This window comes from Limanda limanda, chromosome 6, assembly GCF_963576545.1.
Source record: "Limanda limanda chromosome 6, fLimLim1.1, whole genome shotgun sequence".
NCBI classification, from domain to species: Eukaryota; Metazoa; Chordata; class Actinopteri; order Pleuronectiformes; family Pleuronectidae; genus Limanda; species Limanda limanda.
Genome location: NC_083641.1, coordinates 4,358,051 through 4,373,307, shown reverse-complemented (window position 1 = coordinate 4,373,307; position 15,257 = coordinate 4,358,051). Strand labels below are relative to the sequence as shown.

Here is a 15,257-nt window from a genome sequence, read left to right as displayed (position 1 = left end):
GCACCAACATTATGCTGCTGTTGTGGCCAGGAAACACAGCTCTGCAAGCTGGGACCTCAACTGACTGAAGTGATCCGTTTTCCTTCCACTGCTGTGAGGTCTGAGGTTGACCTTTACACTTCAAATCAAATCCTGCATGTCCCCACAGGCACAATGTTGGGGTTGCCACCTAAATGAAGTGAAACACTTGGCTTTGATGCAGCAGTGTGTTTGCTGGCAAGCCAAGGTTGTTGCTCTGTGTCCCACATTATACACCGCTACCTGCAGTGCTGGTGCTGGGTTATATGGGTTATTGTTTGTTTGCTTGTGTGTGTGTGTGTGTGTGTGTGTGTGTGTGTGTGTGTGCGTGCGTGCGTGCGTGCGTGCGTGCGTGCGTGCGTGCGTGCGTGCGTGCGTGCGTGCGTGCGTGTGTGTGTCACTCCTGAGTCTGGTCCCATTTCTGAGATACCTGCCAGTAGTAGAACAGGCTGTGTAAAATTACATTTTTGATACAAAATGTTGTCATCGTAATTGTTGTTGAAATATTTTGTTTAAGGCTGTTTGCTGTTTATTTCTAAGCTACACACTATTCCATATCTCTGTAAACTCTTCAAACAAGCATAAATACCTGCTTTCAGTAAGAATGTGTTATGTGGAGCTCATGCTAAGATCTACTTAAAGATGCCAGGCATGCGGACCTTGGTGGTGGTGCAGCTATAGGCACAATAGACCAACATTTTGGAGAAGAATGTTGTCATTCTTTTATGTGGTCCTCCAGTGTTTTTGTAAGGTAGCTCCATCGAGTTCCATGGAAAAGTTCAAGGCGGACTTGTAAGAGACGAATACAAAAGAAAAGAAAAAGAATTGCAAGCCAAAACAAATGCAGCATATAGGCTTTTTGTGATGATGTTGATGATGTCCATCAGATGAGCATTTTCTGAGAAAACAGAAGGACAGACTGAGACAGATATTCGTGGATTTAAGAAGGATGCTTTTATCCACGAACAAGACAATAAATCCCATGATGATCATTATAACATTGTCAGGGTAATTTACACAAACTTGACAAAGCTCCTCAAGAGTTATGAGACATCTGTTTTCACAGGATTCACACTTTCCATCCATACATTATCTATACTGATCATCCTTTCAGGATCGTGGGCTTACTCTTCTAAAATGTAGAAGCAGTGGATTGTGCCTTTAAATTGACAACACAGTCTAAGAAAGTTTGGACATGAGCGTACTGCATATTTTCAAATTTGAATACATAACCTACAGTAAATATCTAGATGACAAAACTCTAACAGACAGAAACAGCAGATCATGAAATCCAGGCACGACTGTGACGATTAATCCAGATAACACTGATGAAATCCGAGTTACGATATTGGGTCATAAAATACCGTGCAGCCATCCTCATTTCATCAATGTGTGGAGGCATCTGCTTCATTAAACACGACACGTACTGATGTTTCTCTCACATTGTCGTTTCAGGAAGGACTGACTTGAGATAAACAACAGGAAACTGTGAGGCTCGTTGACTGTAAATCAAAGGATGTAAAACATTCAGTGGGAGTGTGTGAAAATTATCATTGTAAACAATTGCCACGCTCTGTTCTTGTACGTTGACACAGGAAGAAAGAATGAAACTGAAATGTCTGTGTTATGACACCTTTTGATATCGTTGTTTACAGTCTACCTCAAGAGTATTTAGGCCAGCCCTTAAATATCTTGCGTCAATGCATCCAAACTGTGCCGTATTATTGGTGCAATAACATTCAAACAAAGTGGTTATTGATGAAAAATTCAAACATAATCATCCTATCTCTGTACAACAGAACAGGTCTATGTGTCTTGTCATTTTTATTTCACAGCATTTTGTGTTTTGATATCAGAGTCATGCATACAGTATGTGTTTCTTTCCTGCTCTGAATTCTCCAGTGTCATTATGACTACTGAGGAGGGAATAGAGTCAGACCACTTCCTAATGTGCATCAATAAAGTAGCTCTACAGTTGATTGATGCAGACCTTGACTCAAAAATTACAGCCAGGTCACGTAACGCTAACACACATCAGAAATATTTGCAGGTTTGAATACAGCCTTTGGGCCAACCCTGCTGTCTGCGGGACTCACGATGCCGTGTGGCTGTCCCGTCGTCGAGCGTGAAGAAGCACAGACACTATTTCTAGTTACATTACATTAGTCTCTGGTGAATTCCAATAAAATGGCTTCCTGAGGCGTTCCTCGCTATCAACTTCTTAAGTTGAGCCACAGACTTGAATAATAGATCATGTTCTTCTTTCCCCCTCAAAGAAGTTAATCCCTCTCATGCCATTGTTGTTTCATCATGTGTTAGTGAGAGACTGCACTACTTTAAATAGCACACCCCAATTATTAATACCCCATCTTAGCACTATATTCACAGTCATGCATTTCCACTGCTATACACTGCCATATACATCACCAGTGACTGATTCATAATTAAAGGTATTTACCTCTAATGCAAGGAATAAAAAAGTTTTGAATGCTAAAAGCTAACCATGGACCACATTTAAATTGTTATATTTACTTGCAGAATAGTATTCAATTATAAATAGCATGGTATTATATTGTAATACAAAACCTTGTTATTTTACAATATAGTTTATATTGTGAACGCCACAGCAAAAAGAACAGCCAATCCTGCGGCCAAGACCGTGACACCACCCAACCAAGAGCAACCTACCAGCATGATAATAAGAACTCTGTTTCCCAGTTCTCTCTCTCTGTGTGTTTGTGTGTCTTTGTGTGTTAACCGGTGTTGGGTAGAGCGAGGGATCACTGGCCCTTGTAAGGAAGTGGTTGTAGCTGCTGTGTCTCAGGCTTCCCTGCCCTACAAGGACGTGCTCTACCTATTAGACACACACACACACACACACACACACACACACACACACACACACACACACACACACACACACACACACACACACACACACACACACACACACACACACACACACACACACACACACTCACTCTCAGAGAATCCCTAACTATAGATATAGCTAAAAGCCTCATGAGAGCCGTTCCTGTATAAATCTGTATGCAGAGCAGTGCCTACGCTCCTCTTCAGAGCCCAGTAGTCCCTTTTTAAGTGGTCTTAATGCATATGCTCTTTCATAAACTGTGCAATCTCCAAGATAGCAAAAAAAAATCCTCCAGATGCTTTGAAGAAATGGGAACAGGCACTGATTATAAAGGGCAAAGTCGGGAACAGCTCTGCAAGCATGTCTCTCTGAAAACATCTCAGCGCTCCTTCACTAATACACTAGCATTAGCACCTCCATGCACTCCCTGATATCAATTACCTCACTGTAATTCCTTGTCAGCCATTCACAGGCCTGCGTTTCCATTTGCTCTGATCTCGCTGTAAGGCCTACATGTCACAGTAGGCAGCAGCTGCTGTAGGGCTGGCGTCTGGTCTGGTGCTTAAAATCGGCTGATGCTGGAAATAAAGGCTTAAGAACACACAGTCTTACAACGGTTCAGTCGGGCTGCGTTAGTGCTCAGGACAGATGTACTTGTATGTGCATCACAGCGATTGCATTATCTGTGCTATATGTTGGCATTACATACAGTATAATCATTCTACATCCATGTCATATATTGTATTTGTGTCCCATACTTGCATGTGTGCATGTGCAGAGTTTATGCACTAGAATAAAAGAGTCTAAATTATCTATTATTATTCACTAAATGCCCCCAGAGACAAAACAAAAAACTGGGGATGCACGGCGCAAACACTGACAATAATTCACATTAGTATTAATGTAGTTTCTGAACCAAATAAAATGCTAAATGCGCTGCCTAAATTGTTACTCTGCAGTTCATTAAGCACCACGCAGAAGGAGCATTAGATCATGGCCTATTAAGCCTGTGCTTGATTGGCAAGTGGTGAAATTAGATGCTCATTCTGCATTTGTATTTCTGTTGAATTGGAGGCTGCACACCTTCGGAACTCGTGTCCTTGCTCAGACTGAGAGTGGATGTAATTACCTACCAAGCTCCAGCCCCATAGCAGGCATGGTAGTCTAGACAAGAGGTGATTACTGCTTGTTAAGCTATTCACAGCTGAGTTTGCCCTGTTCATGGTCAAGTGTGCACGCTCTTAGATCGGTTGTCCTCTTCCTGCTTTTTCCTACTTAATACGTTCAGTTGTAAAAAGCTAATAAGAATAATCACTGGAATACAGTGTATCATGTGAATTGTGCTTTGTAAACGTCACAGGAAAACTCTAATTGATTGTGGTTACAATATGGAAATCATAAAATCCTATTGACATTAATTAAAATCAATGATGTTCACTATTTGTCAATGACAGATCTCATGTGAATGTGCTTGGCATTAAAATGCTTGAAGTGAGACTGCCTGTATACAGTTAGTTTGAAGACTCATACTGTCATAGAGATTGGAGAACTTTGACGTGCACATCAGCATCTGTGAAACTGGACTGTCATTTTCTCAAGGGCCACTTTGCCATCTTTTTGTGCTTGTGTCTAAATATATACGATATTTTTTTCTTTTCTTTTCTTCTTTAACAAAAGTATCATCCTCCCAGCTTCATCCCGCAGTCTCTGTGTTGCTCCGTCCGCTCTCCGTTGTGTCTCACCAAAAGGGACCTCAGGTGGTGCTGTTGTCCTGACAACCAATGAAGGGAGCATCACAGTCAGACTGCTGGATACTCTGAGAGAGAGAGAGAGGGCGAGAGAGAGAGAGAGAGAGAGAGAGAGAGAGAGAGAGAGAGAGAGAGAGAGAGAGAGAGAGAGAGAGCGAGAGAGAGAGAGACATAGAAATAGAGAGAGAGAGACATAGAAATAGAGAGAGAGAGACATAGAAATAGAGAGAGAGAGACATAGAAATAGAGAGAGAGACATAGAAATTTAGAGAGAGAGAGAGAGAGAGAGAGAGAGAGAGAGAGAGAGAGAGAGAGAGAGAGAGAGCGGAGGTGGTGGTTGTGGGGGGGGTGAACAGTAGCCTGCTTCTCTCCATCCCCGCTGCTGTGCCGTCCCTTTACGCGGAGAGCATTACGCATCAGTGGACTATAGAGTGAGGACCGCGCACAACGGCGCACGTTCCCGTCCCTACAAACCTTTATCGACAGGTCCACCCGGGGCTGCTTTGGACTTAAGGGCATCCCTGCGTTTTCCCGAGAAGTCTGGACAACTACTCATCTCCCTCCATCCCTCCTTTTTCTTCCAGACCCTTGGATCTATAGCTCTCAAAAACGCGCGCGCTCCTCTGCTTTAAAATGCAACCGGGACGCAAATCGTGTTGGAGGCAATTGCAGGCGTCTTTTTTCAGACTGCTATGTCTTATCCCCACAGGATTCCCCGTCCGGAGTGTGGACATGCAGCGGGCCACCGACAACATCACCATCCGCCAGGGCGACACGGCGATCATAAGGTAAGACTCGTCTTTTCATTTGAAACTTTCCTCTCCTCCTCCGGATGCGCAGCAGCAGCAGCAGCAGCAGCATCACCTGGAGCAGACAGCTGCTTCCATCAGGAGGGATCATCACAGGCGGGGGATTTATCCGCGGTAAACTTATAGTTTCCAGAAGGTAACAGAGAAGAACACAGGGACGTGTAGTGTTAGGATGCGAGTTGGTTGCGACTTTTATTACCCGACAAATATCCCTGTAATATCCCTAATGGCTCTGTCGCCTCTTTCCTGAAGTTTATCGTTCTAATTGCAACTATAATTTCAAATCATATTTTCATGAATTCTGATGTGACCTCACGCATAAATCTGACGCGATACGAAGTCCCGCATTTAGGGGAATTAAATGGGTGGAGGAAAAACACTTACATGCCTTCGACTAGGACGAACACAGCAGCGCAGCAGTGATCAGGGGACTCCCTTATTTCTTTTTATTATAAATGAATAAAACCTATTCCAGGACATTTTTGAGAACGCGAGTGGATCACGGTGTAGAGAGACACGTGTATGTGTATGTGGGTGAATGCCAAAGACAACTAGAGGATGATGGGGAGACTGTGCGTAATGGTTTAAATTGTAGAAATCATTTGGGCTGTTTGGGTCTTTTTTATTATTAGTTTGCGGCCGTACGCATATAAAGCTCCAATCAACAAAGTCGAGTGTGTGTCTATTGTTGTGTGAAGTCAGGTGGCTGCAGCCTCCTTCCCACTTAATCACCTCCCGGACAATGCAAGCTGTCAGCTCTGGTATTGTGATACGGCAGATGTCGGCGACCACGTGACCCTGAGCCGTGTGTTTGGGGCATGCAGGTCAGAAATGCAAGAGGATTAAGATTGGGGGTTTTTTTGTTTGTTTTTTTTTTTTTTTCAAACAAGCCGCTTTGCCTCCTCCCCCCCCAAGCCCCAGTCCCACTCCTCCACCCCCCCTCCACCTCTCAACATGGGATGGAGTGCTGTGGGGAAGTCCACTGGTGTAATAGGCTGCACAGAACACTCCATCACATTGATTTTCTCTCTCCCCCTCACTCTGTGCCTGTCCCCCCCCCCCCCCCCCCCCCCCCACTTCCACGCTGTATTTACAGAACCGCCACCCGGGCTCGACTAATGAGTGTGAGAATATAGAACACAATTATGGGATAGACCTTTAACACAGCCTGTCGAAAAAAGCCTGCACACACACACACACACACACAAACAGCTCGCACAACAACAACAACCGTGCCTCCTCACATGGGCCCTCAGCACACACACACACACTCACTGGCATCCACACAAACATTTCCCACACACACACACATGCTCAAAAGGAATAAATTCCTTTTATGGATTCCTTCTGGCAAACAGGTGCCATCCGTTCAGGTGCCTGCTGATCAAATTAGTCAATTGACTCAGTTACCGTTGAACTCACCGGGGGTCACAGCTATTTGTTTCACTTTCACAAATCCAATTGGCTGCATCCTTGCTATATTCAGTCTGTTCAGTTTGCTCAAAGGTGACGAGGGGCTTTGCGCTCAGCGAGAGTCAAATTGGATTTGCCTTTTCCGGGAACGTGCCTGCAACTTAAGTCCACTATTTTACCATTATCTCTGATGAGCGGTCGCCGAACAATTATCTGCGGTGATCGCTCAGCGAGGGTCATAATTAGTCTGATGTTCATATATCTGCTAGGCATGGCAGTGATCAGTCTTATTTATCGTCAGTCATGCGACAATAATCGCCAATTCAGATCCCTGTGGCTCCGTTGACAAACAACAACCATTTTTCACACCCAGTTTCCACCCAACAATACTGGAGGTGGCGGGGGGGGGAGGAGAAAAAAAATACATGAGGGCTGAACCTTTGAGCGGGGTTGGGAGGCCGTGGGCTAGTAATTTGTCGAGCTTCACAGTGTATCTGATTCCATAAGCTGGGTTATGTGAATGCTGAGGGGCTATTGGTGACCTGCGGGCGTAATGAGGCCTGTGCTTCACTGGAGCCTGTGGCTGCAGTCGTGACATTCATGGCACAGGGGGTGAGAAGCTGGAGTGGAGAAACAGCGTGTGGCCCAACAACTGCTGTGACAGGACACATAGCAAAGGCCCTTCCACTGGAATGAGAAAGGAAATGTATTTTTTTTTGACCAGGGGCCAAAAACTGTGTCATGTTGAATATACGAGCAAACTAAGTCTTTCTCTTTCAGCTTAAAATGTTCAGATTTGCAGCAGTGTTGAGGCTCACACTGTAACCCAGTGTCTGATGTGCATATTTAAGCTTTATTTTGACATCAGACTATTAAATGCATTCCCTCAGTCGTGTTTTAAAACCTCATTTAAAGCAGCTATCAGCCTGAATTCATAATAAGGATTTTGAATTTGTGTGGTGACAGGCTCATATACTATGACCTGTTTTTTTTCCATAATTCACGGAATCTCATTCTGCCCCAGACTCAATCAAAACTGAACATAAACCAAATATTGACATATCTCCACCAAGCGTAGTCGCCTACGGGGAATGGCATTGAATCTAAATTGGTTTTCACTGACTCGTCTTCTATAACACGAGGAAGAAATTCAGTGATATTTAGATTCAGACACGCTCAGCGTTCGGACTATTGTTCCTAAGCAGGTCATCAAGGGGTTAATCTGAGAGAGATTACTCTTTTTGACCAGTCACTGCCGGCGGACTTATGTAAACAATTTCACACCATCTTTTGCAGTGCAAAAGTGAATTAGAGCTCATCTGCTGTGCAGCATGGCTCCAGGATTAAACTCTAGTGACCATATAAGTAATATAGTTTCCTTGGATCCTTCAGCTGGCCTCTAGTAACGTGCTTTCCCCACGAGTAACCATGTAGCATCCTAAGCTTCCTACTGTTTTAATGATCTGGTGGCTCTGTGTTGAGTTCAAAGATTATATCTGGCCTTTACGTTTGTCCCCATCGGGCCTCCAGCTTTGAAGAGGACTTTTTTTGAACATTTGTATCCGTTTGAAGTGACATTCGCATGAACTATAAAACCCAGCATATTAAATCTAGGCCTGTGTCCCAGCAGTGGTGTTTGAGACCTATAAGATGTAGGTCACTGTAAAACACCAGATATGTTAGAGCCCCTCTCCATGGTGAATTAGCCTGGGTTTTTGTTTTTTCCCCCCCACAAGGATGATGCCAACAAGTGAAATCCAACGCCTCTCACCACAATATAAATCAGAGAAGTGGAAGAATAAAGTTTTCCATGTCACCAAACTACAATACTTTTTTTAATTGCCTTTTTTGTATGAGTCCCACACTATGCGGTGCCCTTAAGGGCAGGGTTGCAGTGTCAGACCGACGCCCCATAATTGACAATTGCTTGTTTAAGCATTAATGACACAGTCTGTGTGATTGCTCTCCTCTGGGTCAATTATCTGTGGTTTGACAGTGCTCTGTGCCGGGCTTGTTACTTTCAGAGAAGATGATTTGACACTTAGTGTTGCCCCAGAGGCGATTTATCAAAACCTAGTGGAGGATTTTTCTTTCATTTCAGTCAGACACACATTATGTATGTGAAATCTGCTAGAGGCTCAGACACTTCATACAACATGATGTTGGTTTAATTCAACTTTCAATACAATTCGCGATGCTGGATAACTTTGATTTCAGTTATTTTCATTTGCATTATTAAAACCTCAACTATTGAACTCTGACGGTTGATGCATCAGAGTGCTGTGCTTTGCATTAGCCACACTTCAAAGAACTGCACTCTTCCAACGTGGAAACAAAGACTCTCTGGATGTTGGAAATTAGCTGCCATTCCCAGCATATACCACTGTGAGGAGAGCAGATCATTTGTTTCCTTAACGCCTGGCACTTACGACTGTTTGGAGAGCATGATTGGGTGCCACAATAAGCTATTGTGTTCTTTTCGTGTGATTGTGTGGTACAAATAAAATGGTTTCAAAATGCTGGTATTGAATTTATCATCCTGTTGGGCCTTCTAGGCTCATGCAGGGTTAATATGCTGTCAAGCAACTGGGCTGATGTCACTGTTTGTTCACATGTATGCATCTTTTTGCATTTTGGATATATGTTAAATTAGAAACAGCAGAAAAAGAAAAGTGACACAAAACTAATATGTCAAAGTCCATGAGAAAAGCAGGACACTTTTCATGCATACATTTTTTCAAAAGGAATCAAAAGGAGTGTGTGTCGGTAGTATCAGTAGTGTGGTGCTGGAAGTGTATCTGCAAGGGTTGTGAGAGAGAGAGAGAGACTGCAGAACCTTTAGGATTTTTTGTGCAACTCATTTACCCGCATTAATATTTGTCAAACCTCTATCCAGTGAATGGAAATGGCACATTCCTCAAATTCAATAATCAAGAAAAAGCTGTTATCAGACATAGGGCTAGCTGTGGATCATCTAAAATCACTCCACTGCTTCTTGATGCCAGCACTGAAGAACATCCCGTGCCAGCTGTTGTGCAGTTTAAGCTCCTGAACCAGCCGGGGACGCTCCAAATGATTCTTAATCCCATGCCGTTTATTTACCTTTATACCTTGGGACCCCCAGGCCTAAGTGCTGGTACAGATGACCCCTGTCCCACCAGCTGGATACCTGTTGTAGACAGAAAGATGCAGAATGACAAATAAAGAGCAAGTGCCTAATCTAAATGGACTAGAACAGGAACATTGTGATGCACCGAGGTTCAAGCAAGTTTTCATTTTCACAAAGGGAGGTGGATTAAGGTGTCAGCTGGCTCGGCAGCAAAACACATAAACTCAGAGCCTATATTTAGCTGAAAGCTTGTATCAGTGTAATAAAAAATTCAAACACTGTGAGAAATGGACTTCAAAGTGTGCACGGATGTATGACTTCTTTCTAGCCAATACTCCATAGAACTGACCTGTGAACAACATGCTCTGCTGTCACATTAAATTATGATGGAGACCCAGTGCAAATATTAGTTTTCACAGACAGTACAAAGCTGAGGAGAGCTGATACCGCGGACAGAACAGTCCAGGCTGTATCCCAAGTGGACAAAGCAAAACGGAGGAAAACAGATCAATTTCCGATTTCCGGGCAGAGGGCAACTTATTTGGGATGTCCAGCCCCCAGGGGTCTCTATATTTCTCTCCACAGCCCATCAGTTTGAAGTGCTGCTTTTTTTTTTGTACAGTCTAGATCCTCCCTGGGCAACTCTCAGTACCTCTATCTCTTTATCGCTCTCTTCCCTCCTCTTTTTTTTTCTCTCTCAGGCATTGAATTGTCCCGCTTTGCTGACTTAACCTGATTTGCGGAGTCTACATGAAAGGGGATTGAAAAGAAGACCAGGACCGAGCAAAAAATAAATATACTGTAAAAGAATGAAAGCACTCAGAATGAGAGACACAAATATAGCCAGGAGAGTCGAGTGTGATGGGTGGAATTAGGGTGTGAGGGAGGGGAGGAGGGGGAGGCCGGGACACAGTATTAGTACAATCAGCACAATAATCCCTTCTGTTCCAGTCAGGGCCGACGCAGGATTTTCAAATCAATTTCATTTTCACTCATGATGCTACAGTGGGAGAGCTGAGTGGCTGCCAGTCGGGTCATTATCGTCTTGTCCTCATTTTGGCTCGGGACGGAGCAGAGGTGCGGGCGGGAAAGCTTTCCGGGCCATAGGGAAGTGTGCTTTGGTTAATATTTTGCCAGTTCTGCCAAGTCTTTTGGAACGGCTCGGAGTCATTGCAGGTTCCAGAGGCTTTCATCTTTGCCAGTAGGATCTGAATAATGGCCTGCGGAGACAGTGTGAAGTCTTTTGACATGGCAAACCAACAGAGTTCTGACGCTCCCATCGGACGCCTGCAGTTCAGTGGGCTGCCTGGGCAGCTTCTTCACAGCCTCTCAGCCCTGACATGCTTCCAGCCTGTGGTTTGATGTTTACTGGTTCATTCTCAGAAAACATAGCAGGACACTCTGAGCTCTTTATTATGTTCCATTCAATGTGCTTTTCTGAATAGCTCAACCAGGGAAGCGTAGAACCGGAATGTTTTGTCACAGCTGAATATTAAAGAAGTGCTTCCCCCTAAAAGCAACTCCGCTCCATTTCCCTCTCTACCTATGGCTTCTTTTGGACTGGCGAGACTGGCTCTAAGTGCATATTTAATCGACTCAGCAATTTCTCACAGCCTCTGGCTAGCTATAGGAGATGGAAGTAGAAGTAAAATAGAGGTGTATTATTGTTGCTCTAAGAAAACCCCTAAAATGTCACTTTGATAGATGCAGTATTAAATGAAAATATATGTTTTACAGACACATAGGGTGAGTTTCAAGTACTCTCCATTTCCCAGAGTCATGCATGGGTCAATTTTTTTCAAACCTGTGCCAGCAAAGCTCTGTACCGGACCTGACCCATCGCTTATGATTATCCTCAAGTCAAACTGCAGGACCTGCCGTTAACATTTGTCCCACGACCTTACCCATCAGCCTGAATATATGCCCATGCTTCATTCGGGCTGGGCCATGAATTGAACTTCAATTATGATTACGGCTTCAAACATTTATGGGAACAAAGTAATTGACATTAAACGATTATTATTCTGTGTTTTGTTTTTGCAGTGAGGCTTTTGCTTTGTCTCGCCTCATGATGGCCGACTGTGCTGCGGTTCTGCTGCAATGTGGGGTGTCTGCTTTAACGACTGTATTTCCTCGGATAAAAGTCAGCCTATGTACAAAAATAAATGGCAGAACACTACAGTGGCCCACGCTGCCGAATTATTGCCATCTCTACTCCAGGATTGTGGCAGATGCACATTATAGGTATGGTATCCTTGTGCGGTGCCATATTACCCTGTCGCATGTCCTTCCACCTCCCTCCCCCGCTGACCTGCACTCACTTTATATGTTAACACCAATACACACAAATGTCAATCCATATTATTAGGAGCTATACAGGAGTTATAGCTAAGTTAATGTTGTGTTTGTCTGATTCGTTGTAGAGTTTATGAGACAACGTTTTAACACATTTTATTTAAAGTCCAACATTTTGCGCATGCAGTTCACCTGCTTTACACACTCCTGCAGACAGGAGAGAAGGTCTTCCCTCCTCACTCAAGCAGTGTAGAAACTCTAATCGGTTAATCTACACCAACATAGATTTTTCTTTAAGCTTCATAAATGTTTGATGTCTACAATCATGGTATGTAATCGTAGTTACAATATTGACCAAAATAATCATGATTGGGATTTTTGCCAAAATCGAGCAGCCTCTGCTCCTCACAGAGTCACTCACGTTGAATGGGAATGGCCTCCTTGTAAACTGCATCGGTGGTTTAGAGGTGAAAAGTTGCAGCACCTGAGATCCTGCTAATGTCAATGTGTTTCCTCTGCAATGATGTGAGAGAGCCAATACTTTTGACACTTTTTACAAGCAGCAACATTATTTGTAAATGTATTCACCACAGGTTATAGATGTCTTTATTTGATCCATCTTAATGTGCAGTTTAATGTTGGCAGTGACAGTTATTTGAGCAGAAGTGAAGGGGTTAACGGTGATGTCAATCACATAAGATTATTTAGATGTAGAAAACACTGCACTGCATCATTTTAATTTGTAAATTTCTCCAGAAAAAAAACATCCTCCACTTCTCACCCACTGTTTGGCTATGTTATGTTAATTTCTACCCATGACCATGAATTTATATCAATATATTTTTGAACAGCTGCCATCTTACTTTGCTATATGATCTCCTTTTCAGGCGTTGTCTTTGTAATGGAGCTTTCATCTCTAAGAAGTGCTGTATCATTACTCCTGTAACATCATGATTAATTGCACTACTGCTTAAAAAGCACAAGCACTTTCCGGCTTGACTGCCATTAACCAGCCAGCAATTTGGCTTTTTTGTAAATCGTAAGGGAACAAAGCAGAAATTGATTTTATTTCATTTATTTCACATCTCAAGCTCCCCCAGTTTCACCCTTGACATGAAATTAGACAAATGAATAAACAAGACAATGAACCAGGGAATGAGCTCCAGGTTAAGCTCTGATTATCTGTCGAAACAGGTTAAATAAGTTCAAATCGTTCAGTCCGTTAGGATGAATTCTATTTAAAGCAGAGCCACATGGATTTGAGCTGTTTTGACCTGCGTTCCCTCTGCCTTAAATCCACATGACTTTATAGCAGATTAGGGGCTTCAGTAAGTATGGTCCTGGATGAGCACAATCATTGTTTACATCCCATTTCTTCCAAGATCAGCAAAAAGGTAATAATCTCAAAGACCTGACCGGACACAGTGATCAAGATGGCACCATGCTAGGATGGTATATGTGGTTTCACAGCTGTGCCATGAAGAATAATGCTTGTTTTTATTTGACATGGGTGCATCCTACATTAGTGGATGAAGGTGTTTATTTTGGTAAAACTGCAGTGTCACCAGATACCACTACTGCTTACATGCACACCTCAACGACTATACTTAAAGAGTCCATTTTGAACCCCATAATTATTTCTGAATGTGAAGTACCTGCGGCCAAAACAAGACATGAGTCACTGATCTATGATGCTTGTTGCTCTGCAGCATCGATCTGAGCAAATTTAATTTATAAATACTATCTACTGTTAAATTAAGTTGAAAATGAGCTGGTGCCTCATATACTTATGAGAAACATGTTTAATTTCATAATATATATAAATGAGTTACGTTTTTTATTTGATTTGATATGTATTAGTATAGATTGTTTTATTGTGATTACAAACTGCACTGTGATTCTTAGAAAATATATTTCCATCAATGTGCAAAGTGATATTTCCTCTGGTGATGGCGGTGATGGTTTACCCTCATATATTAACTTTCCTGCATGGTCAGCTCAGATATTGATGCTGATCTTCTGTGTTTGTTCTACTCAAGCTGTTGACATTTACACACCACTGCCATGAGACAAACATGATACTGTATTTCCTCTCTTAGCATTCCTAAAACCATTGTTATTTTCTTTGCCTTAAGCAATTATTTGTAATCAATGACAATAAGCTACGAAGAGATCCTCAATTATTCAACAATACAGCAAAGCCTGGAAATGACCGATAAGGCACAGCCATCATGTCAGTCAAGTGGAGTCCAGTGTACAGCCTCACCAGTAGTGCTGAAAGAAATCAGTGTTGTGCACCATATTTGTCTGACTGCAGTTTATCCAGTGGATAGTGTGTAACCCTTCACACAGCTAAAGAGTTTTACAGCTACATGTTGTCACAGCAAATCATACGGTATAATGCTTCCATTGAAATGTGTGTAGTTCAGAAGTAATGAGTGAGTAATGAATGAGCAAGTTACACAAATCATAAAAATACATTGTAGATAACTTTTCTGTGACAATTACATAATTAACCTGACATGGTTATCGCATATTTTTCTAAACGCCCAATGCGCCTTGCAATATGGATGATTAAAGTAATTTCACTAATGTATGTTGATGACTCAAAACTGAGAAATCTCCCATTGTTACTCATCACCAGGATATGACTAATTTGATTTGATCCTGAGGTGTTTATTATCTCCAGGAAGACGTATTCAGAAGCATTGATTATGTAATTCTATTAGAATACAGCACATGAGGCTGTTATTAAAACTAAGCAAAAGTAGATGGGGCTGGTATTTTAAGGTGTTGAATCTTCTGACTTCCTGAGTTTGAAACCTCACCAAATGTAGGCGCCTCAGTTAAAATGTCCCATCTCAATTCAAGTGGAATAATCACAACCATTTCTAAAACTGGGTGGTTTGACACCTGGAATGAAAGACAAGCACTACTGAACCATTTCCATTTACAGCCAAGTTGGCTATGTCTGAGGTGAAGACTGCTGATAT

The 15,257-nt window shown here is 42.6% G+C and overlaps 1 protein-coding gene across 1 annotated transcript in view; it reads left to right on the top strand.

Moving 5' to 3' along the window:
- The first annotated feature begins 5,271 nt into the window (after positions 1 to 5,271).
- lsamp (limbic system associated membrane protein) overlaps positions 5,272 to 15,257 on the top strand; it is a 200,735-nt gene continuing 190,749 nt past the window's right edge. The window contains exon 1 of the mRNA XM_061073695.1: positions 5,272 to 5,426. Within this exon, the coding sequence (XP_060929678.1) occupies positions 5,272 to 5,426 (155 nt within the window). The remainder of the gene's footprint in view (positions 5,427 to 15,257) is intronic.